At 42.2% G+C, this 25,597-nt stretch overlaps 1 protein-coding gene across 1 annotated transcript in view; it reads left to right on the top strand.

The window, feature by feature from the left end:
* ST8SIA6 (ST8 alpha-N-acetyl-neuraminide alpha-2,8-sialyltransferase 6) overlaps positions 1 to 25,597 on the top strand; it is a 153,478-nt gene that overhangs the window by 105,812 nt on the left and 22,069 nt on the right. Inside the window, exon 4 of the mRNA XM_021064812.1 lies at positions 1,648 to 1,734. Within this exon, the coding sequence (XP_020920471.1) occupies positions 1,648 to 1,734 (87 nt within the window). The remainder of the gene's footprint in view (positions 1 to 1,647; positions 1,735 to 25,597) is intronic.

Here is a 25,597-nt window from a genome sequence, read left to right as displayed (position 1 = left end):
TTGGTGTCCTAGGACAAGTCTTGGGACCCATAGGAGTGAGGTGAAACTGTTGGAAACCTGTATGCAAGTAAAACTATTTTTATTCTCTCTTATAGTATCTCTTTGCTTTGCTTCTCCTTTATTTCTTAACAAAGTCTTGCAAGATTTTCAGCTTTTCCTATGTGATCTAACGGGAACCAGAACTAATTTTGATTAATCTTGGTGGCAACATTGACAAGAGAGGTCCATAAAAGTAGCTATATTGCATGGGCAGGAATTGCTGGGGTGATTACCTTCCTCACCCATAATTAATACTTCCTTTTAGAGATAAACTTTGGAGGATCTGCATTATACCGGGGGTGGGGGATAGAGAAGTAATTTTCTTGATGAAAGTCTTGAATGCCTTCCCCACCCACTCACCAACATACACGCTATCTCCTTATTTCAAAACCATGATCTCAGAGAGTTCCCATTGTGGCACAGCGGAAACGAGTCTGACTAGTATCCATGAGGATGGGGGATCAGTCCCTGGCTTCACTCAGTGGGTCGGGATCCAGCAATGCTGTGAACTGTGCTGTAGGTCGCAGACATGGTGCAGATCTTGTGTTGCTGTGGCTGTGGTATAGGCCTGCAGCTGTAGCTCCAATTCAACCCTTAGCCTGGGGAACTTCCATGTGTTTAGAGTGCTGCCCTAAAAAGTAAAAAAAAAAAAAACAAAAAACCTTGATCTCAAATAGCTGGCATCTAATGACTATGGTATTAATTGAGAGGAAATTTAAGGTTTTTTTCTATTTGAAAGGATAGATGGATTTTAATTGCTAACCCTTAAGAACTAGAGGCTATTTTGTGGTTAAAGGAGTTATTACTTAATGATGGAATTTCAGGTAGGAGAGGTCTACTGGGGACTGGGATCCTGATAAACTATTGCTGTGCCTGTAGATTTTTATGCCCATATCCATCTCTCTCTCTCTCTCTCTCTTTTTATTTTTTTGGCTGCATCCAGGGCATATGGAAGTTCCCGGGCCAGGGATGGAATCAGTAGGAGCTGCAACCTATGCCACAGCTTTGGCAATGCCAGATCCTTAAACCACTGTGCAGGGCCAGGGTTCAAACCCACACCCCTTCAGAGACTACGCTGTGTCCTAACCCGCTGTGTGACAATGGGGTGTCCCTGATATGCATCTCTTTTAACTTGGTCTAATCTGGTTTTTCAATGTACTGTTCAGGATTAAAATGTAAGATGATTATTTGGGGGAAATTTTATCTATATAAACCAAGGCAAATCTATCAACTTAGCGTCTGGAAAAAACCGGTAAGTCACATATTTATGGGAAACATCTAGAAAATATATATTTATTTGTTAATGAGAAGCTAAGGTGAAATGGCCATAAGATTGGCATGTGAATTGGTGTGCTGTCATGGTTTGTTTGTAGCACTTGACTTAGGATCCAGGCAAGTTAACACTTTCCTAAATCAGCATAACAAGTACATGCTCCTAGGGGGTTTGAAACGGGAGTGATGTTTACCTTCGTCTACTGTCACCTTATTTCAGAAAAGATTTAGAGGGCTAAAATGAGCGAATTCTAAGTATCCTTTAGAAGACTTACGGATTTGTTTAGCGGTGAGTGAGATCTTTTCTTGCTAATTTCATTGCCATTTGACTTTTAGGTATTCAGAGGATGACTATCTTCAAATTATCACAAATATCCAGAGCTGCCCATGGAAACGACAAGCAGAAGCGTATGAGAATTTTAGGTAAAAAAAATGTTCTTCATAAATAATATGAGGTGAAAAATGTTTTGTACATTTGCTTCTTAGGGAACATGAGCAACATGTTGTTAAAAACAAAAGCAGAAAGGGGCCAAGTGACAATCAGGATGAGTTCATTTCAAGACCCCCTCATGAAGCAGGGCCATCTGTCTCCATCTCTTGTGTACAAATTTATATTTGTCATCATGTTGCTGAAATTAATTACAAACATCCCAAGTTCAGAAAGGAAGTTTTTGTGGTACTTTGTGTGGTGTTTTAGAGGATGCTGCAGCTTCTTTGTACCATTTGTATTTGACATCTAGGCAGTAAAATGTGTTAGGAATTTTGGAAAACGCAAAAAGGGAAAAATCCGCTGTGGTCTTCCGAACAAAAGCTATGTTCCTTTCTGCACATTCCCTTCCAGTTTGTTTTTCTCATTAGCTTTTCCATATCACCAGCATTCAGGAGCGTGAGATGCTCCAGGTAGTAACCTGGGGAGATGGTGTCAACCCGATAAGACCAGGTTATCAGCTGATGATGACAGAACTGTCCTGTACTCTGATAACTAGGAGCCACCCAGACAGAAATAAGTTGTGTCAAAACAACACCCTGCAGGTGGTGCCTGGGTACTTCCTCCTGATATCAGCTCCTGTGGTGCCACTGCGCCAGGTATCTCTATGCTTGTCTGGGCTACCCTGCTCTGCTTTCCTTTGCCTACATTCTTATTCTTTGCTTTGCATCAGTACAGACTTTGTTTTTTACTAAGTTACTGCAATGTGGAAATAGGGTTTTTTTAAAAAAAAAAAATTGTATTGACGTGTTGTCAATTTACAGTGTTGTGTTAATTTCTTATGTACAGCAATGTGACAAAAAATGTATTCTTTTTCATATTCTTTTCCATCATGGTTTATCGCAGGGTATTGAATATAGTTCCCTGTTCTATCCAGTAGGGCTTTATTGTCTATCCATTCTCTATAGAATAGTTTGCATCTGCTAATCCTAAATTCCCAAGCTTCCCCCGGCCTTGGCAACCACAAGTCTGTTCTCTGTGTCTGAGTTTGTTCCTGTTTTGTAGATAGGTTCATTGGTGTCCTATTTTAGATTTCACATATAAGTGATATCACATGTTTGTCTTTTTCTGACTTACTTCCCTTAGTAGGGTCATCAGTAGGTCCATCCATGTTGCAGCAAATGGCATTATTTCATTCTTCTTTCTGGCTGAGTAACATAATTGGACTCCTAGCCTGGGAATCTCCACATGCTGCAACATGCTGCAGCTCTAGAAGACAAAAAGACCCAAAACACCCCTCCCAAATAAATAATTAATTAAAATATAAATGTAAAAAATAGAAAATATACTACATAGTATATATATTTATATAAAATATATACTATGTATAAATGAAAAATAAACAAATAATTTTTAAAGTTTTTTTTTCCGTCTTTTTCTTTTTGGTGTGTGTGCTACAAATCAGGAGACTCTTAGAATCCAAAACTGCATGAAAATCACGGGTGCAAATAGTGATAGATTGATGCTCTCTAGATGGATGGTATATGCAGATAGAATGGCTATTTCCCCCTGATACCATCAGTGTGAAAAGTGTATCCATAAGCGTGATGACTACCCAGTGGCGTCTTTGTCCCTTCAGGGCCGATTTAATTAAACATCTGGGACTGTAACACTTAGTGTTTGTTGTCACTCAAGAGAACAGTCGTGGTGACCTTTATTTACTTGAATATTTATTATATTAGATTGTTCTTTTTATGGACATATTTGTAAGCTAAATGACATAAAGCCTCAACAGAAATCTGTGTGCAATTAAAATAATAAATCATCCACTTTCCTCAATTTTTACTAATATAACTGGCCAGATCTGGAGAGTTTCTGGCTTATTTATGAAGCTGGAATGATGAAATGTCCCCTATTATTGTAGATGTCAAGTAGCGAAATAGTTTCTTTTTTTATTGATTTATAGCACTTTATACCAAACTGAAGAAAAGTGAAGGGTGATATTATTCTTTTAGCAGGAATTACAAAAGTTACATTAAATTCTGAAAAATGAGAGCCAGTGAATATTTTCAACTCCCAAGAGTTACTATTTGAAAATTATGGGACTTTTGTGATCATACGATCTCAAAAGCAACGGCCTTTAAAAAGCTTTTCTTAAATAAATATACTGCTTGCTAGCAGAGGGCATACATTTTATTTTTCAATAAATATCTGTTTTGGATTTATTGCATCAAAACACAGTAGACTTAACCCTGGTACATTGCCAGGCACAAAGTAGAATCTCAGTAACTGTTTTAAATAAATGGATGCATGAAAATAAACTAGAAAATGTAAGGTTTTCTTACTGACTTCAGAGAAATTGTAATCAGTTTGGAGAGACAAGAAATAGAAGTGTGACTGTTGGACTTCCCGTCGTGGCACAGTGGTTAACCAATCCGACTAGGAACCATGAGGTTGCAGGTTCGGTCCCTGCCCTTGCTCAGTGGGTTAAGGATCCGGCATTGCCGTGAACTGTGGTGTAGGTTGCAGACACGGCTCGGATCCCGCGTTGCTGTGGCTCTGGCATAGGCTGGTGGATACAGCTCCGATTGGACCCCTAGCCTGGGAATCTCCATATGCTATGGGAGCGGCCCAAAGAAATGGCAAAAAAACAAAAAAAAAAAACAAAAACAAAAACAAAAAAAGAAGAGGTGTGACTGTTTATGACTTAATGTAAGAGCAAGTAACATATGCAAATACCATCATCTGTCAATGCGCCATCACTGGGGGCATGTGATTTCTTTTCTTTCTTTTTTCTTTTCTTTTTGTCTTTTTAGGGCCACACCCACAGCTTATGGAAGTTCCCAGGGTAGGGGTCATTCAGAGCTGCAGCTCCTGGCCTACACCACAGCCACAGCAACTCAGGATCCAAGCTACGTCTTCGGTCTACACTGCAGCTCACGGCAACGCCAGATCCTTAACCCACTGAGCGGGGCCAGGGGTCAAACCTGTGTCCTCATAGATACTAGTCAGGTTCATAACCCATTGAGGCACAACAGGAACTCCCTAATTTCTTGAAACAGTTTGTGGAAAGAACTACTTGAGCTGTAGTTGTGAGGACAATTGGAAAGGGAGGGAGAGACCAGGAGTGATGGGACCAGGAATAAACATGAATAAAGGTCAAGACGAGCTTCACTGAGGCAGTGTACTTGTACTGGGGGGGGGGGGCTTGGGATGAAGGGGATATTTGTAGGTAGGTGGGGGCCAGCCTGATGGTCAGATATCTAATACAGAGTATCTGACCATCAGAGTAAGGTTCACAGGCTTCCTATAGATACCAGCAACTCAACAGAGTCTCAGCAAGCAAAAATTTATTATTATTTTTATTGGTGTATTATTTTATCATTTTATTATTTTTTGTTATTAGTGTAGAGAATATATTCAGTCAACAAAATGTTGTGCAGATTAGTTTTCAGAAGAAGTGAATAGACTGAGGAAAGTCTGAGCAGTCAGGGGCTGGTTGTAGAAAGATTGCTGTAGAAAGATGAAGGTCTGGAGTTCCCGTCATGGCTCAGTGGTTAACAAATCTGACTAGGAACCATGAGGTTGCAGGTTCGATCCCTGGCCTTGCTCAGTGGGTTAAGGATCCGGCGTTGCCATGAGTTGTGGTGTAGGTTGCAGACGCGGCTCGGATCCCGCGTTGCTGTGGCTCTGGCATAGGCCGGAGACTACAGCTCCGCTTAGACTCCTAGCCTGGGAACCGCCATATGCTGCAGGAGTGGCCCTGGAAATGGCAAAAAGACAAAAAAAAAAAAAAAAAAAAAAGAAAAGAAAGAAAGATGAAGGTCTAACACATCACTGGTAGTGGAATTCCTTGTTATGGTGCAATGGGATTGGTGGCGTCTCTGCAGCACCAGGATGCAGGTTCAATCCCAGGCCCAGCACAGTGGGTTAAAGGATCTGGTATTGCCACAGCTGTGACAGAGGTCACAGCTGTGGCTTGGGTCTGATCCCCGGCCTGGGAACTTCACGTGCTGCAGGGTGGCAGATAAATAAATAAATAAATAAAACTTCACTAGTAGTGATAGAAATATCCCAGAAGGGACACTTGACTGTGATGTCCTTGAGAACAGGGTATATTTTATCTATTTTTTTACCTCTTGTGGCCTTCATAGAGACAATATCCAGTAAATAGCTGTAGTATCCATGAAGTTGTGGCAGGACTTGGCTGCTTATTGATTCCAAGTTTCTTTTTGTCTTTCAAAAAAAATTTTTTATTAAGGTATAGTTGATTTACAATGCCGTGCTGATTTCTGCTATACTGTAAAATGACCCAGTCATTTGGGATAACGAACCCCACTAGTATCCTTTAGGATTTGGGTTTGATCCCTGGCCTTGCTCAGTGGGTTAAGGATCTGACTTTGCAGTGAGCTGTAGGTCAAAGATGCAGCTTTGGAGTTCCTGTCGTGGCTCAGTGGCTAACGAATCTGACTAGGGACCATGAGGTTGCGGGTTCAATCCCTGGCCTTGCTCAGTGGGTTAAGGATCCGGCATTGCCGTGAGCTGTGGTGTAGGTCACAGACGCGGCTCGGATCCTGCATTGCTGTGGCTCTGGTGTAGGTCAGTGGCTTCAGCTCTGGTTGGACCCCCAGCCTGGGAACCTCCATATGCCATGGGAGCAGCCCTCAAAAGCCTAAAAAGAAAAAGAAAGAAAGAAAGAAAGAAAGAAGGAAGGAAGGAAGGAAGGAAGGAAGGAAGGAAGAAAGGAAGGAAGAAATATAGAAATATATGGCCCTGTAAGAGCTTATCTTCTCTGCAATCTTTTTTTTTTCCATTTAACAGTGTTTGTCCTCTTTTCATAGATTCTTAACCTTTTAGTTATTCCGTAATTTAGCTGTGCCTACCTTTCCTCAGCCTTTACCTGGAAACATCTAAAGTCTGTATCAGTGATTCCTTGAAATGCTATGTGACACTTTGCACATGTTTCTGGGAAAAAAATCTCCAACTTTCCACAGATTCTCAAGAAGTCTGTAAGCCCCAGAATGCACTAAAATATTTCTGAGAACCCTTCCACACCTGAGAGTATCTTTGCGTTGGAATTTGATCATTCGACTTGCCTTCCCTGTAAGTGTGATTGTCACAAGTTTAGGTGTGGTCATAGCTCAGATTTATCCTTCTTTATAATTTGAGATGAATTAATTACTTTAACCAGCTCTAAACATCACTCATGAGATCCTGTTTGAACTTAAAGAGGGATTAAGTATGAGTTCAAGACGTCCTACCCCCTAATTTTTCCTTGACATGCAGTTTCATTTCCCTATAGCTGTACAAAGTGACGAATGTCCAACTGTCTCCCTTCTGCTTTTTCTCCCATTACAATTCTTTCCCCTAAGCACATATAATGATTTGTGGAAAATCTAACCTGGATTTCAGTTTAAGAAATTACAGGCAGTCCCCAATTTACAATGGTTTGACGTACAGCTTTTTGACTTTTCGGTGCTGCAAAGTCAATATTCGTTCATGAGAGACTCTACTTCACATTTTGAATCTTGGTCTTTTTCATGATGCCTGAGAACAGAGGGATCTTTTATCATGGCGCACGATACCAAACTGAGAAGGTACCTAGAGATTGAAAAGCAAGGCAGGCAGCTCCGTATAATCAGTGGATCAGTGTATTATGTGCTAACTTGCATACAGGGTAGGATCAGGCAGATGGTGACCTAGAGCGTTTTCAGCTGCACCCTACGCCTCCAAGGGGCCGTTGGGACAATGTTATAGTCAGCCTCGGGTATGGGGATATGTGCTTGGAGACAGCGAGTGCATTCCCAAGACAAGATCGTTGTTGGGGAGTCGGTCTCATGGGTTCCAGGAACATGTCAGTGAGGGTCTTTGTCCTTGCAGACGAACACAGCATAGAAACCACCTGGACCGAATGATGATTAAATAGTACCTATTAATTACAAAGCCCTTGACAACAAAGAAGAGATTTACTCACAGTACAGTATGAAGTAGGCTCAGTGGAAGGACAAAGGGACTGAACAGAATAGGATGCTATCAGCATGTCAACAGCTGTACGCCGAGGTAGCGGTACATCCTTGACCTTCTCTCGTGATGCTGGGCAGGGTAGCAGCCCCAGCCCCAGTCACCCGGGTAATCACGAGCATTAACAACCCAGACACTGACGATGATTCTGGCCCCTGACCACCATGCTGGTTTTCATTTCAGTACCTTGTTCAATAAATTACATCAGGTGGTCAACGTGTTATTATAAAAGAAGCTTTTTGATAAATGATTTTGCCTAGCTGTGTAGGCTAATGCAAATATGTGTTCTGAGCACGTGTGAAGTAGGTTCAGCTAAGCTATTGATATTAGGTAGGTCAGATGTATTATATGCGTTTTCTTAGTGTTTTTTTAAATTTATTTTTTATTGTTATTTCCCCCAACATGCTCCCCCCCCCCCACGGTACAGCATAGGAAACCAGTTACACGTACATGTATACATAAATTTTTTCTCCCATTGTCGTGCTGTGTTGTAAGTATCTAGACATAGTTCTCAGTGCTACACAGCAGGATCTCATTGTTAATCCATTCCAAATGCAATAGTTTGCATCCATTAACCCCAAGCTCCCAATCCCTCCCACTCCCTTCCGCTCCCTTCCCCTGCCCCCCACCCCCTGCCCTGGGCAACCACAAATCTATTTTCCGAGTCCATGTGGAAAGATTCATTTGTGCTGTATATTAGATACCAGATATGAGTGATATCATATGGTATTTGTCTTTCTCTGTCTGACTTAACTTCACTCAATATGAGAGTCTCTGGGAGTTCCATCCATGTTGCTGCAAGTGGCATTATTTCGTTCCTTTTTATGGCTGAGTAGTATTCCATTATGTATATATACCACATCTTCCTAATACAGTCATCTGTTAATGGACATTTGTGTTGTTTCCATGTCTTGGCTATTGTGAATAGAGCTGCAGTGAACATGTGGGTGCATGTGTCTTTTTCAAGTAAAGTTTTGTCCGGATATATACCCAAGAGCGGGATGGTAGTTCTACGTATAGTTTTCTAAGGTACCTCCATACTGTTCTCCATAGTGGTTGTACCAGCTTACATTCCCACCAACAGTGCAGGAGGGTTCCCTTTTCTCCACACCCCCTGCAGCACTTATTCGTGGACTTATTAATGATGGCCATTCTGACTGCTGTGAGGTGGTATCTCATGGTAGTTTTGATTTGCATTTCTCTAATAATCAGTGATGTTGAGCATTTTTTCGTGTGCTTGTTGGCCATCTGTATATCTTCCTTGGAGAAATGTCTATGCAGGTCTTCTGCCCATTTTTCAACTTGGTTGTTGGCTTTTTTGCTGTTGAGTTGTATAAGTTGCTTGTATATTCTAGAGATTAGGCCCTTGTCCATTACATCATTTGAAACTATTTCCTCCCATTCTGTAAGTTGTCTTTTTGTTTTCTTTTTGGTTTCCTTTGCTGTGCAAAAGCTTGTCAGTTTGATTAAGTCCCAATGGTTTCTTTTTGCTTTTATTTCTGTTGCTTTGGGAGACTGACCTGAGAAAATATTCACAAGGTTAATGTCAGAGAATGTTTTGCCTATGTCCTCTTCCAGGAGTTTGATGGTGTCTTGTTTTATATTTAAGTCTTTAAGCCATTTTGAGTTTATTTTTGTGCATGGTGTGAGGGTGTGTTCTAGTTTCATTGCTTTGCATGCAGCATTTGTTTGTTTGTTTGTTTGTTTGTTTGTTTTCAGGGCCACACCCGCAGCAAATGGAAGTTCCCAGACTAGGAATTGAACTGGAGGCACAGCCAACAGCCTAAGCCACAGCCACAGCAATGCCAGATCTGAGCTGCATCTGTGACCTGTACTGCACCTTACGGCAATGCTGGGTCTATAACCCACTGAGTGAGGCCAGGGTTTGAACCTGCGTCTTCACGGATATTAGTCAGATTCTTAACCTGCTGAGCCACAGTGAGAACTACCTTAAATGCATTTTGATTTAGGCTATTTTAAACTTATGTTGGGTTGATTGGTGTAACCCCAGTGTGAGGAGGAAGGTCTGTATGGCTTTTGACATTTTTTCCCTGTCATTTTTAGCAACTGATGGGTAATCATTTGCTCGAGTGGGACAGTCAGATATTTGAGAATAATGTTACCAGGTCCAAGCTCATTCTTGCCATATGACAGGCCGGTGAATTGAGAGATGCGTTGCAGGAATAGCATCTTTATTTGGAAAGCCAGTGGCTCAAGAAGATGGACAAGTGTCCCAGAGAACCATCTTGCCCAGGTTTGAAGGCTAATTTCACTCTTTTTCTTTCTTTTCTTTTTTTTTCTTTCTTTTTTTTGGGGGGCCACACCTATGGCATATGGACGTTCCCAGCCTAGCCATTGAATCAGAGCTGCAGCTGCCTGCCTATGCCACAGCCAAGGCAACACCAGGATCCACCCGCATCTTGTGACCTATGCCACAGCTCATAGCAGTGCCGGATCCTTAACCCACTGAATGAGGCCAGGGATGGAACCTGCATCCTCATAGAGACTACGTCAGGTCCTTAACCCACTGAGCCACAATGGGAACTCCTCTAGTTTCTTTTATGGAACAAAGAGAGGAGGGTAAGGAGGTAACTTTAAAAAAGGTGCTGAGTTGAAAATATTTCATTTGGCCAGTGTCCAGAGAGAGCATGTTAATTTTTTCTCTCCTGTAGCCATTCACAGGTGGGCCTGGTCAGGATGTTTCCTGTGAGCCAAACAAAGGTATTTTAGCTTAAAGCACAACCATGGGAGAGGCAGGGTTCCTAGAGATGGTCCATCATGTATACTTTAAGCTATAGGCGATATCCCTTTAGTGATTAACTTGTAGCAAAAGCAATAGAATAAAAAAGTAAAGTAAAAGAAGTAGATCCAATATGGAGTCAGATTTGTTCTTCCCTATGACAATAAAATTGAAATACCGTTTTTTTTTTGTTGTTTTTTTTTTTAAGGGCCACACTGTGGCATATGAAGTTCCCAGGCTGGGGGTCTCATTGGAGTAGCTGCCGGTCAACACCACAACCACAGCAACACAGAATCCTTAACCCACCGAGAGAGGCCAGGGATGTAACCCACATCCTCATGGATACTAGTCAGCTTTGTTGCCCCTGAGCCATGACAGGAAATCCCAAGATCGAAATACTTTAAATATGATATGAAATCCTCCCCACTCCTCTTTCTCTACTTTCTTTACTTCACCCTTGAAAACTCCTTTGTGAAGCTCTAGAAACTTGTAGTGAGCAGCTTTTCTCCCAGCAGAAGATCTTGGAGCTTCAATAATTAGTCTTGGATTCCCTGGGTAACTTGCATGTTAATTACTGCATTAGCTTTCATGAATCGTTTTCTAACTTAAAAGGACTGTATTCATTTGTGTAATCAATTAACAGAAAACTAACAGGTACACCAGCAACAGTGCTTAATTGTCATTTTACTTTCACTGATATTTTCAGAAATTAGTCATACCGTTATTTTGGTTTGGGTTTCCTTTGGATACACTAATACCATTTAACTTCTTTAGATGTCCCTATGTTTCATAGATATGAGTTGGAATCCAAAAAATGACTCAGTATTATCAATCACATATTTACTGTATTATCAATCACATATTTACTGAAAACTTGGTGGCAGCAAATGATGCTCTTTTATAAATGCATGTGTTTTTCTAAAAAAGTGTTTAAAAAAAACATGCATTAAAAAAAAACATGCAAATGAGATGCCTTTCAAATTACTTGGAAAGCAGGTATTTTGTGCCCGATTGCTTTGTTACAGATAAGTATTACATGGTAGCAGTTGTATTAAGTCTCAAATTATCCCCTCAGGTTTGGTTGGATTAAAATTTCTTGAGAATAGCATTGTCTTACTTGGTGTGGGAGATATAAGAAAATATTCCATTGCTGTCTTACTAGATTCATTGGTATTTCTAAAATAACAACCAGAGTGTTTCTTTCATTTTATGTGAGCTCCTTGGAAAAGACACATTAAACAAACTAAATTTACAGGCTGCATGTAACATGCGTTAATTTTTTTTTTTTACTACATGACACTTACGTGATTGAAACAGTGCCACCTAATGATTTGGCTTTGTGAAAGCATATAAATTCTGGAAATAGATAGATGGATAAGTTAATCAGTATTTTTTAAGAAAGTGTAATACTGGTCAACCAAACTTAGTTTAACCAACAGTGTTTTCTATTTTTTAAATTTTATTGACGTATTGATTTACAGTGTGTTAATTTCTGTACAGCACAGTGACTCGGTTCTATATATTCTTTTTCATATTCTTTTCTATTCTGGTTTATCACAGCATATTGAATACAGTTCCCTGTGCTGTGGGACCTTGCTGTTTATCCATCATAAGTATTAGTTTGCATTTACTAACCCCAACGTCCCAATCCTTTCCTCTCCCACCCCCTTCCCCTTTGGCAACCACATGTCTGCTCTTTATGTCTGTGAGTCTGTTTCTATTTCATAGATATGTTCATTTGCGTTGTGAATAAAATTCCACATAAAAGTGATGTCGTGTGGTATTTGTCTTTCTCTTTCTGACTTACTGGGCTTCATATGCTAATCTCTAGGTCCACCCATGTTGCTCCAAATGGCATTATTGCATTATTTTTTGTGACTAATACTCCATTGTGTATAGTGATGTGTGTGTGTGTGTATCCATACTTCTGCATCCATTTATCTATCTGTGGACATATTTTGGTTGTTTCCATGTCTCGGCTATTGTAAGTAGTGCTGTTATGAACATGGGGCAGGGGGGAAGCATGTGCAGGTATCTTTTCGAATTTTGGGTTTGTCTGGGTTTATGCACACAAGCAGAATTGCTGGATCATGCAGCAGCTCTATTTGTGGTTTTTTGAGGAACCACCACATTGTTTTCCTTAGTGGCTGCACCAACGTACATTCCCACCAACAGTGGAGAAGGATTTCCTTCCCTCCACGCCCTCTCCACCATTCATCATTCATAGTTTTTTTTTTTTCTTCTTAGCGCCACACCTGTGACATGCAAGTTTCCCAGGCTAGGGGTCACATCGGAGCTGCAGCCAGGCTTGGCCACAGCCACAGCCACTCCAGATCCAAGCCATGTCTGCGACCTACACTACAGCTTGCGGCAATGCCAGATCCTTTAACCCTCTGACAAGGCCGTCGAACCTCATGGATACTAGTTGGTTCTTAACCCGCTGAGCCACAAAGGGAACTCCTATTATTTGTAGATTTTTTAAAATGATGATCACTTTGACTGGTGTGAGGTGGTGCCTCATGGTAGTTTTGATTTATATTTTTCTAATAATGAGTGATGCTGGGCAGCTTTTCTTGTGGCTTTTGGCCATCTGTATGTCTTTTTTGGAGAAAAGTTTATTTAGATCTTCTTATTTTCTGATTGGGTTGTTTTTGTTGTTGTTGTTAGTGAGTTGTATGAGCTGTTTGTATATTTCTCAGGTTAATCTCTTGTCGGTTGCATCATTGGAAAATATTTTCTCCCATTCTGTGGGTTGTCTTTGTGTTTTGTTTGTGGTTTCCTTTGCTGTGCAAAAGCTTATACGTTTGATTAGGTCCCATTTGTTTATTTTTGCTATTATATCGGTTGCCTTTTGAGACCAACAAAGCTTTCACTACTTTGTGAAAGATGTCTCCAAAAGCTACAGCTTTGATTTTTAGTAGCATTTTGTGAGCTTACACTTTTGTTTTTTCATTCAATCATCAACACTTAACATTGTTATGTCCCAGGCATTTTGTTTGGTAGCACAGATTTCTTAGAGAGAAGCAAAAGTCGTCTCTGTCAGAGGCTTCTTTTAACTACAAAAAAACCATGCTCATTTTTCTGAACCCCTGTTCTCTTCTTCCCCATAACCTTTAAATGTTTGCTGCTTACTATTCATACAGGGTGACTACAATGATGGCTCAAAGTGACACATTTTTTTAAATTTAAGATGTTTGCATTTTATAATAGGTGTTTGGGGTCAGTTGTCAGATGGAAAAAGCTTCTTTTCCCCGTTTCCTCTGTATGTAGACCATTTTTCACTGTTAATATCCTGTCATATCATTTTCTGTTTGTCATGTCATATGGCACGCCTGTACTGTTAGAGAAGAAACAAAAACCACACCGTGTCATTACACCTGCCGAGTTTAATAATAGAAACCAGCTCTAGTACATTTAGGAGGTTAAGTCTTCTCTGAGTCTTCACAAGATGATTGCCATAACAATGCATCAAACCTACATGGGACTCCCAGATCTTCCACATCTTTTTTCAAAACCTATCTCCCAAGTTGTACTCAGTAGTAACCATATGGCTTTATGCTCTTATGTCAGAGAAGGTGTTTTCTAGACCACCCTGCCTTTCAAACCCTCTGCTCCTTGTTACCTTGTTGGAGGTGTCTTCATTGATAGGTTACATTGTTGGTCACATTGTTTTAACAAGGATGCTGTATAGATTTTTATGCATATAGATCTTTCTCCAGGGTTTCATCAAACCTCCTTCCCTTCTGAGTTAACATGTCAATGGAATTCCAGTCCTTTGCTTTGAGCATCATTTCCTTTTATATTTTATTTTACCTTGGTTTACTTCTTATATTCCACTCAACTACAAGAGCTGATCTTTCATAAAATTCAAATTACCACTGTACATATATCAGGGGAAACGTCAGTCATCTGAGATGCAGACTGAATTTGAGCTCTATTCGTTCTCTTCCTTAACCTGAAGCTTGTGAGTCCTTTATTGAACAGGCAGTCACAGAACTGCATGGATTTTTCTGTGGCTGCCACGTTATGAAGTAGAACTTTGAGTGAGTTGAGCTATAGCTAAAATGACAGAGTATGTGAAACGTTCATTTACTTATTTTCTTTTTTCTTTTACTTTCATAGCCACACCTGTGGCATATGGACGTTCCCAGGCTAGGGGTTGAATTGGAGCTGCAGCTGAGGCTTATGCCATAGCCACAGCAATGCAGGATCTGAGTCGCATCAGTGTCCTACACCACAGCTCATGGCAATGCTGGGTCCTTAACCCACTGAACAAGGTGGGGGTGGAACATTCATCCTCGTGGATACTAGTGGAATTCGTTTCCTCTGAGCCACAAGGGGAATTCCTATTTCATGCTTTTTGAATCCCTGCAAATCATTGGAATTCTTAGATCACTGCATTCTTAATGATCTATTCTTTTAGTGGGAAACTTACATTCATTTTGAGCCAGTTGATGCTGAAATCACAGTATTTTAGCGCACCATCTTGATTTTATTTTTCACTTTGCTTCGTACCCAAAGACTCTTTCTCCTTGATGACACAACCAAACCCTGAAATAGCTTCCTGTGCTCACTCTGTCTTCCACCCACCTCTTTAACCACGTTTCACCTGTGGTCAGCAGACACCCCACATAGCTAAATCCAAAAGGCATTTTTCCATTCCCCTTTGCTTGACCTCTCACCTCTGACCAGTATTTTGAAATTAGAGACCAGTCCTTGCTCCTTGAAAGATTCTCACATTGGCTTCTGTGTCATCCCATTTGTTCTCTAAGGTCTTTCTTCATCATCCCTGTATCAATCCATCCTTGAGTCCTGTTCATATTTCAGAAACATCTCCCTAGAATGTGGGAATCTTGGCTGGCATGTAGCAGACACGCCATGTCTTTGTTTCATCACTGTTTCCCCTTTGGATTATTGCAATGACCTTGTTCCTTCCTGGTACCCTTCTCACCCATTCTCTATGCAATAGTTGGATGGGCTTTTTTTTTTTTTTAATGGATGTTGGATGTTGGGTGATCACAACTCACTTCCACCGCCTACCACTGCCCCAACTTGTTTGGAATTTGGGATCTATGTTGTTGTTATTCACTGCACTCAAAATAGGGACTAAGCTCCCGTAAGGCCCTACATTGCTTGGCCGTTACCTGCTTATCCAGCCTCACCTCACACCACACTCCCCTGAGCCCCTTTTCCTCCCCTGTGTTGATCTTCTGATTCATCAGATGTATGATTCTTGCTTCAGCCACAGAGCCTTGACAGTTCTGTCCCTTGAGTCTCCCCCATGCCCCTAATCACGCGTCCGCACCTTTTAGATTCCAGATCTGCCATCTCTTGTTCAGAAAGACCTTCCCTGTAGAACCTGGTGAAGTCATTCCCTGTAGAACCTGTAATGAGAGTCTTCTTTGTGACACTGATCATGTGGATGGATTTCCATTTCATGTGAGGCATTAATTTATAGACCTGGATACCCTGATCTGTGTATTTTATAGACTACACCATAATGATGGGAAAATGTCTTCATCAGGAGGAACCAAGAATCCTTCTAGATGGTTCTAAAGACGAGCCAAGGGTCAGTAGGTACTAGGAGTTGGAAAACACAGGGTTCTGGGCTCAGAGCGTAGGCTCAGCTCCTTGTTGGTTTTATGTGTCTTATTTTATGGACCTTTGGTTTGTTTTCCATGGTCATTGATTTTATATTTGGTCTCCTTATGACAATGTTGACTCCTTAACCACTAGGCCACCAGGGGAACTCCTTGGTCTTCCTATGAATGCTGCATTTCCACTGGAGCTTCTTCAAGGCACCGTTTTCTCTTGGACAAAAGGCACTTGGGCACTTGGTTGTCTGTGACATGGTTATCATTATTATCGGGTTAAGCCACTTCTCCCAGCCAGTCTCTTTTGGTCTGCTGGAAATGAGGTAATACCTTCTTCTATGAGTTCTTAGGAACATTCAGTACATAAAATGTTCAGTACAGAGCCAGCTGTATGTTCATGTCTCAATACTTGAACATACTTATTATTACTGTCAGTGAAATATCATTTTTCTGGCTTAAAATTAAACTTTACGCTCTTGGTATCTGTAATAAATACAGCAAGTCCATGAGTAGCAGTAAAACTTTTGCTTGTCCAGTCCTCTGCCTGGAGAAACACATAAACATTTGTAAGCCCCACTTTTGCTTTTGTGATCATTTTGGGGGCGTTATACCACACATTTGATATGAACCGGCACTTCCTATTTGGTTTGTTCCACTTGAACTTTCTTTGATCTTCTCATGATGGAAAGAAGGTCACCTAGAGCAGAAAATATCGAACTTCAGTTTTCTAGGTTGCCATCTTCCTGTGCGTTATTTGCGGTAGAAAAGGACTTACCTCTATAGGGACAGTCTGTGGCTTGTCCCTTCCTTTCAAGATGTCTGGCCAAATTGTGTTTGAGGGCATGCTCTGAGAGTCCAACAAGAAATGGCTTTGAGTTGCCTGCAAATTAATCAGCCTGATTATAAGCAGAGCACAAAGTTACACGTCCTGTTCTTTCCCCAAATTACTGAGCCCCCTGGTGGGGATTAAATAAAAGACTGGCAAGCTCAGGGTAGGACTGGATGATTCTTAGCGTGTTGGGCGAAGTCTCAGGGCAGAGATGAAAAGCCAGGAGGTGGAGGGAAACCAGAGGCCAAAAGTGAGAAAATAGCACACTGTTCCCAGAGGGCAGGCAGAAGCTGAGTTTGGGGCTGAAGGCAGAAAGCAGAAGATGATGAATTCCTTAGAGTGCCGTGGGGGCTGTGCTGGAAGAGTGCCTGAGAAGGGAGCCACTGCAGCGGCTGCTGGGAGCACGTACAGCCCATTTGTCCATGGGAATCAGGCTCATTAAATGACCGTGAGCAGACCTGGCCTCCTACCCGTTCCTCTATCTGTACAGGACAGAGGCTCCCATCCGTAGCCCAGAAGGAGCCCTTTGCGAGACCCATGCATCACTTGTCACTGAAGCGTACCATTAGGGACTTGGTTTGGTTAAGTTTAAAGATCAGGAAATAATGAGACCTTTTATCAAAGAAAGTGGTATAAGTGCAGAATATACGGGGAACATTTCCCTTTGGAAATGCTTCGCCGCCCAGCATGCTGGTGCAATTATGAGTAAGATTGATTTACCATTATAATGATAAAACTCTGCCTTCTAGGGTTCAGAGTGTTACTTCAGGATCTTAAATGCATTGCCAGACATTGTCTGCAAAAAGAAAAAAAGTTTCTTACTTCTCCTTTTTCTTCCCTACAAAATACCGAACTAAATAAGAGATATAAACAAATGACTTCTTTGCCTTTTCTTCACACGTCGAATCTTGGTGGCAGTGACCTGGATTGGTTTTTCGGTGTTTTGTGGGGTTTTTGGGTCTGCAGAGATTTCTGTATTCAGAAATCTTAACATTCGTCTGAACAGTTGATGCTGTATTTTTAGAATTTGGGTTTTCCACACTTGTATAATTGGCTGTTGACTTCAATGTAACCATTTTTAAAAGTCAGGAGCCCTTCCTGTGATAAGGCTGGGAGAGGCTTGGGAAGGTCAGTTTGGTCCCAGCTTTGTGCTCATTCATAAGGGCCTCTGGTGAGGGAAGGTGGAGAGGAGGGATACATTAGGATTTGGGGACTAATGTATACACATTATTATATATAAAAGAGATAAACAACAAGGACCTACTATCTAACATGGGGAACTATGCTCAGTATTTTGTAGTAACCTATATGGGAAGAGAATACACACACACACATGTAAAGTGAATCACTTTGCTCTATACCTGAAACTAACCAACACTATGAACCAACTATACTTCAATAAATAAGTAAATTTTAAAAAAAGAACAGCCTCTGAAGCCAGCCAGTTGGTTGAATATCTCTCCAGGCTTCATAACCCTGCTTTTTCACAATCTAACTTCCTATTACCTCGCGGTCACGTGATCTCCTTTTCTCTTTACGAGGCTTAAGATGAATGAAAACAATAGCAGGTCACTCCTGCATTATGAAAAGGCCATGGCTCTTGCTCCTGGTCCTCTTTTGTTTAAGCTGCTTCCTGTGTCAGGGGAGGCACCCTCCTCTCCCAGTGCCTGGATCAGAAACCTGTGTATTACCCTTGACATCTCCTTCAGTGCCCATTTGCAGTCTGTCAACAAACTTTAGTAGTTTCACATCCTAAATAAGTCTCAAAGCCACACCTTGGGTCTCTGTCACCATGACGGTTAATTTTATGTGTCCCCTGGCCTAGGCTGTAGTACTCACTTATTTACTCAATTGAAAATCTACGCATTGCTGTGAAGGTGTAGTTAAGCTCCACAATCAGTTGACTATAAGTGAAGGAGAGGACCCTGGATAATGTGGGTGGGCCTCATCTAATCAGTTGAAGGCCTTAGGAGCACAACAATGGAGGTTTCCCAGAAAAGAAGAAATTTTGCTGCAAGACTGCAGCATCTACTCCTGCCTGAGTTGCCAGCCTCTTCTTGAAGATTTTAGACTTGCCAGCCCCCACAATTGTGTGGCCAGTTCCTTAAAAGAAATCCAGATAGATAGACAGACAGACAGATATCAATACTGATAGACTCTTAGTTTTGCTTTCCTGGAGAGCTCTAACTGATGTAGCTACTCCATCTCTTAACTATTATCTAGCTATCTCTTAACTGGTGGGCTGGTAATCTGTTGCTGTGTAGTAAAGTGCCTTAAAACTCAATGAGTTTTGATTGATTGCAGTGATTGCATATTCTCTCACTGACCCTCTGGCTCACTGGGCTTAGCTGGGAGATGCTCCCTGGAGAGCTTTCATATGGCTGTGGTCCAGTGGAGCTAGAGCCACTGTCTGGACTAGACACCCATGCGGGCTCCCTCCCCCAACTGGCAGTTGACATTGGCTTTGGTAGGAGTCCAGCAAGGGCCGCCATTGACAGGAACTTCAAAGGAGCCCCGCGTGTGACTTGCCCTTCTTATAACATGGTGGCTGGATTTTCCAAGGAGATGGCCAGAGACTGAATATTGCAGGAGACACAAGCAGAAGCCCCAAGACTTTCCGTGACCCAGAATGCCACTTCTGCTGTGTTCCCTTGGTGACAGTAGTCATGAAGGCCAGCCCAGCTTCATGGGAGCTTTAGATTTCCCTTGTTGATGTGGGGAGTGTCTCACGTGCATGGGGGAGGGAAGGCGTTGGTGACGGCCATCCTTGGAGACCATCTCCAGCTCTGGGTCAATGCCATATCCTTCTAAGTAATCACACGCCCTTATTCAGACCCCCTTAATCTATCCCCTTCACTGGAGCCGGGGGGCACATTGTAAAATACATGTCTCATTATGTCACCACTGTAACCTGACCTGCAATGGCTTGCCCTTTCCTGGAGATGGAAGCCACTTTGTTCACCTCGTCTTGCTTTTATGACTTGTCGTGATGAAGTTCTGCAGGGCTCCCCACCTAGTACTGTATCTCCCGAGCCAGACAGAGTTCCCTTCCACATTCTGCATGTTCTACACCCTTTCTCCTCCCAGCTTTCACACTTCCTGTTCTCTGCTTCTCAGCCTCTTCCCCCTTCCGGCTCTTCCTCTTGCCTCGCCTCACTGCCTTCTATACATCTCTTGGTTTTCAGCTTAAGCCTTGCTTCTTCTGGGGAACAGAGCCCTGACACCCCAGGCTTGGATGGAACAAGTTCCCATGTGTTCCTGTCCACGGGGTTGGGCCCAGGTCTTGGGTTTGCATGGATGTGGCATCAGACTCCGTTAAACTTGATTCGCTCTGCTCTATTCCTAAATTCACAACCCGTAGACATGAGAGGAAGGATGCAGGCAGGTGGAGTGTTCCCTTCAGAGCAGCATCTAAAGGTTTTGTGGTTTGTATAGCACTTGGGTAGTGAGTAAGCCCACCCCCTTAACTGTGGTCTCCCTACCTGACACTGGCAGTGTGCCCGTCTCTGGGCTGTTGTCACAGAAGGGGGTTCGTCTGGGCTACCGTCTCACCCTGCCAGGTTCTGAAGCCTCCTTGGTATACAGTGGGCCTGGCATGAGAGGTATACAGCTGGTCTGATGGCGTGGTGCTGTGATGGTTTGCTGTCCTCTCTCTCCCACTAGATTACAAGCTCTTCCTGGACATTTACTCTGTCTTTCTTCCTGCTGTTTCTCTGATACTGAGAACAGTATTAAGAGCTTGATCTGTTGAATTAATGTACCTGTGAATGGATGCATGAATGAACAAATGAATGAAACCTTCAGGTTACCCCCAACGTAGTTTCACGTCCCTGAATTTGTTTCCTGACTCTCCCTCCTCCTCTTCGTGTTTGCAGTTCTGATCTATCCTCTTTAGTGTCAGACACTGTCATTTTCTTGGGAGTTCTCTTCTGATTTCCAGCCCTTAGATCTGTGTCTGGACAGGAATTTCCACCCAGGCCTTGACTCCCTGGAACCCAGTTCCCATCCCTCCGCCCTTGAACCTGTATCCAGCTGGGCCTTCCCTTGAAGAAGGGATTTGAATGGTGCTTCACTCTTTTTTTCCATGTAGTTCTGGAAATGCAGCACAGTTCAAGGTATTTAATCACAGTTTACAAAACATTTCAGAATGTGGATATTTTCCCTTAAAGGTCATGGAATTTATCTATATGTGACAATGGCTGTGTGGGCTGTGTCCGTGGCTTTATTCTCTCTGTGTGTCTGTTATAGTTTATTGGCATTTAAGATGATGACATTTAGAGGGAGTCAAAGACTTGGATTCAGATCTCAGTCACCAGCTGGGTGACCTCAGGTGAATAACTTAGCCTCTCTGTGTCTCAGCTTCCACATCTGAAAAATGAGAATAAAAAGTATCGGTGATTATAATAATAATGTTTCCAGAGTACCCAGGTGACCTAGGGAGCTAAATTGTCCTATGTTTATACACCTGTTCATAAATAGACTCCCCTTGCAAGCCAGTGACCTTCGATACAAGAGAGGTTGCATCTATTTTGTTGACTTTTCCTTCTCGAACAGAGTTAAGCGCTTTAGTCACCGTTAATGCTTTGCCCTGAAGCCTTCTGCCAGTTTCTACATCTCGTCCAAATTGTGCTGCTCCAGGTTCAAGGTGACAGCAAGGACAGAGTCTCTCTGATTCCTTGAGATAATCCCAGGGTCTAGCTAGGTGCCGGGAACACAGGATGCTTTGGGGAGTTTTTTGGTTTGTTTTTGTTTTTGTTTTTTGCCACACCCACAGCATGAGGAAATTCCCAGGCCAGGGATCAAACCCACATCACAGCAGTGACTGGAGCCTGGAGCCACACCAGTGACACACCAGATCCCTAACCCACTAGGCCATAAGGAACTCTGGATGCTCCTGATGAATAGTTGTGAAATGAATGAATTCCCTTGGGGGGTGTTGAGGGTCAGGGGAGACTGAGAAGAGCACCGGGTGATGGAGCCGTTTTCCTCTCTCCCGGTGGCCTTAGTTGAATCCTTTCTCCTTGTTCTTTCATCTCTCCAGTAGATCTCAGCGCTCCCCCACCCAGCCCTTTTCCCCCTGAAATCGCTTCCTGACTGTGGGCCCTTTTGATCTTTCATTTGGTAAAATCTAACAACAGTTGGCCTTCTTCCCTCTGGTTGGCTTCCACTACAGTCCAGTGACTTTTCCCAGACACAGGTTTATTCATGCATTGAGCAGATATTTAGCCTGAGACTCCTGTGTGCTAGGTGCATAATCACACCTTCATGCAGTTGTCCCCTTAACCCTCAGGTTAGTTAAGTGCCCTTCCTCTGAGCACTTACATAACCTCTTCTTTTTTATTAAATATTTAAAAATTACAGTTGATTTAGTGTTGTGCCAATTTCTAGCAAAGTGAGTCAGATACATATACATATATATATATATTCTTTTTTTATATTCTTTTCCATCATGATCTATCCTAGGAGATTGGATATAGTTCCCTCTGCTATACAGCAGGACCTCATTGCTTGTCCATTCTAAATGGAATAGTTTGTATCCACTAACCCCAGTCTCCCAGTCCCTCCCTCCCTGACCCCTTGGCAATCACAAGTCTGTTCTTTATGTCTGTGAATCTGTTTCTGTTCTGCAGATAGGTTCATTTGTGCCTTATTTTAGATTCCACCCATAAGTGATATCATATGCATTTGTCTTTCTCTTTCTGACTTACTTCACTTAGTATGAGAATCTCTCGTTGTATCCATGTTACTGCAAATGACATTATTTTGTTCTTTTTTATGGGTGAGTAGTATTCCATTATGTATATGTCTTAATCCACTCATCTGTTGATGGACATTTAGATTGTTTCCATTATATAACCTCTTCTTACATCAATTTCTATCATATTGAAATTATATTGAAGTACCAATTACATTTCGTATCTGTCTCTCCTGATGTAAGCAAGCTCCTCCACCTCCGCCGAGGGTTGGCTCCGTCCATGCTCTATTCATATTTGCATTTAATACTTTATAAGTTGTGATCCTCGTGACCTTGAACCATGGCTGTTACTCAGCGGGAGTTGGGTAAACACGTGCTTAATTGTTCTACACTTTGGTCCTGTTTCTGTGTCTTGATGTTACCCAAGTTAAATCTAATTCCTCCCAAGTCCGTACAGTATTTGAAGAAAGCAGTTGAATCCCCTTGCACCTCTTCTTCTCCCATCTGGACCCTATGAGTTCTGTTACTTCTTCTGCTGGTGGGACTGCTCCCTCCACACAGGCCCTGGTTTCTCCATGTGCCTTTGAAAGCAAAGTGTCTATGACCTAAGCACAGTGACTGTGGTCCGAGCATCACAGAGTAGACTGTATCTCCCCTTCTCCTCCTGGCCACTACTCTTTTCTTTTCCTTTTCTTTTTAAATTTTTCTTAAAGTTTTCCTGAAGTTCAGTTGATGTACAAGGTCGTGATCATTGCTGCTGTACAACAAGACGAGTCAGTTCATTCTCTTTCGGATTGTTTTCCCACATAGATGGTCACAGAATACTGAGTAGAGTTCTCTGTGCTCTACTGCAGGTCCCCATTGGCCACTCATTCCGTAGACCTCAGTATACTGTTCTTTTAATTATATTCTTCAGTTCATGTTGGAATTTTAGTAAGCCAGTGCTCACTGCTGACTTATATCAAATTAACTTAAAACCTGTGAATCTGGAATTCCCATTGAGGCTCAGCAGGTTAAGAACCCGACATAATCTTTGTGAGGATGTGGGTTTAATCCCTGACCTTGCTCAGTAGCTTAAAGATCCGGCATTGCCACAGGCTGTGGCATAGGTTAAAGATGTGACTCAGATCTGGTGTGGCTCTGGCTGTGGTGTAGGCTGGCAGCTGCAGCTCCCAGTCACCCCCTAGCCCAGGAACTTCCATATGCTGCAGGTGCAACCCTTTGAAAAAAGAAAAAAAAGGAAAAAAAAAAGTAAATAAAACCTACGAATCTTACTCAAATGGCTTATGACCAGGAATGACTCACCTCAACTTCCAGTACCAAATTATTCTTCCCCTCCTCCCTTCCCTATGCCTCCTCACGACAGAGCTGCCCCACCGGCCCACACAAGTCCAGCATGGTCACTGGGGCATGGTCCCTGTGTGTGGAGGCTGGGCTGGGGTCTTGAACATGGTGTGACATCAGCATCTGCAGGAAATAAAATGCCCTTTGGACCATGTGCTTTTGATTGTGAACTTCCAAATTCTACAACAATCTTTTGGAGTAAGCTATGGTGGCTCACCCAAGAACATCTTACTCATTGAGATTGTAAACCACATAAAGGCACAGACAATGCTTATTTTATTCATCAAAATGTAAACAGCACATCTCATAGTATTCAATATCTGCCTAGGTGCTAAATAATGTATGAATGAATGAATGAATGGAGGTGTGATATGTGACCGACTTACCTTTTACAAGCCTGAGTTGTCCTCAGTTAAAAGATGAAGCTCAGAAGTTCCTATTGTGGCTCGGTGGGTTACAAACCTGACTAGTATCCGTGAGGATGTGGGTTCAGTCCTTGGCCTTGCTCAGTGGGTTCAGGATACGGGGTTGCCATGAGCCATGGTGTTGGTCACAGACATGGCTTGGATCTGGTATGGCTGTGGCTGAGGCGTAGCCTGGTAGCTGCAGTTCTGATTCGACCCCTAGCCTGGGAACTTTCATATGCCACAGATGCCATCCTAAAAAGTAAATAAATAAATAAATAAATAAATAAATAAAGATGAGACTCAATGATACCTATTTTGTAGGATTATGCGTGGCTTAACTGAGCTAATATATTTAAGCACATGATAAGAATGCACTGGACGTTCAATATTGTTCTGATTGGTTCATCGATAAATTATGTCCTGTAGGGTAGGGACAGAAAAAGGCAGAAAGGAGAAAGGCTGTTAATGTATTGCTTGGCCTTGGTATGTTGTAGTTTTGGTGAAGGAAAAGAAAGGTGACTAAGACATTATAGGCCGAATTTAAAAAAAAAAAATCCCCACATTCATGCAGGTGCTTATGTTTTAAAACTCCTTGTCCTTGAATCCTCATTAGAATCTTCAAGAATGGGTCCTGGAAAAAAGGACAGCTCTTTATTAATACTCAGAAAGTGCCCTTAGCCTCTGCTTCACCCTGACTGCCCCACATCTCATTAGGGAGACTTAGAGAGTCTGACAAACACAAGAGATGCCTGTGAGCTCTGAGCTGGGACGCTTAGGTGGTTAGTATTCAGACTCTCCTCTAGTGCCTCACACGCACTAAGCCTTAAGCCGTCATTAGCATTTCATGGAAATCCAGGAAGCATCCCATTTAGAAATGGAAAAAAAAAAATTTGACCTGGGACTTGAAATGAATGTGGGAGGGGAGAAAATCAAAGATAAAAAGCAAGGAAACACTCGGCACCTGCGGTGTAGAAGCAAAGGGAATTGCTCCAGCTTGAACAAAAATCTCTTTCTCGAAAGTACTTCATTAGACCAACTGGGATGCAAAGGTGATTTTGCGCCTGTTCAGATTCTGGCTTGATAGATCAAGGCTAAAAGTATGAAGCCAGGTTCTCCCAGGATCAACCTACTTTTGGAGAGTTAAACACTTCTGAAAGCATATGAATTCTTTCCACTTTTGGAACTTGGTGTAGTACGGGAGGGGGGGGCGCTCCCCATTCTTTTCCAGG

This window comes from Sus scrofa, chromosome 10 (assembly GCF_000003025.6).
Source record: "Sus scrofa isolate TJ Tabasco breed Duroc chromosome 10, Sscrofa11.1, whole genome shotgun sequence".
In the NCBI taxonomy this organism is placed as follows: Eukaryota; Metazoa; Chordata; class Mammalia; order Artiodactyla; family Suidae; genus Sus; species Sus scrofa.
The sequence above is the reverse complement of the archived record's forward strand: the minus strand, read 5'-3'. Positions and strand labels throughout refer to the sequence as shown.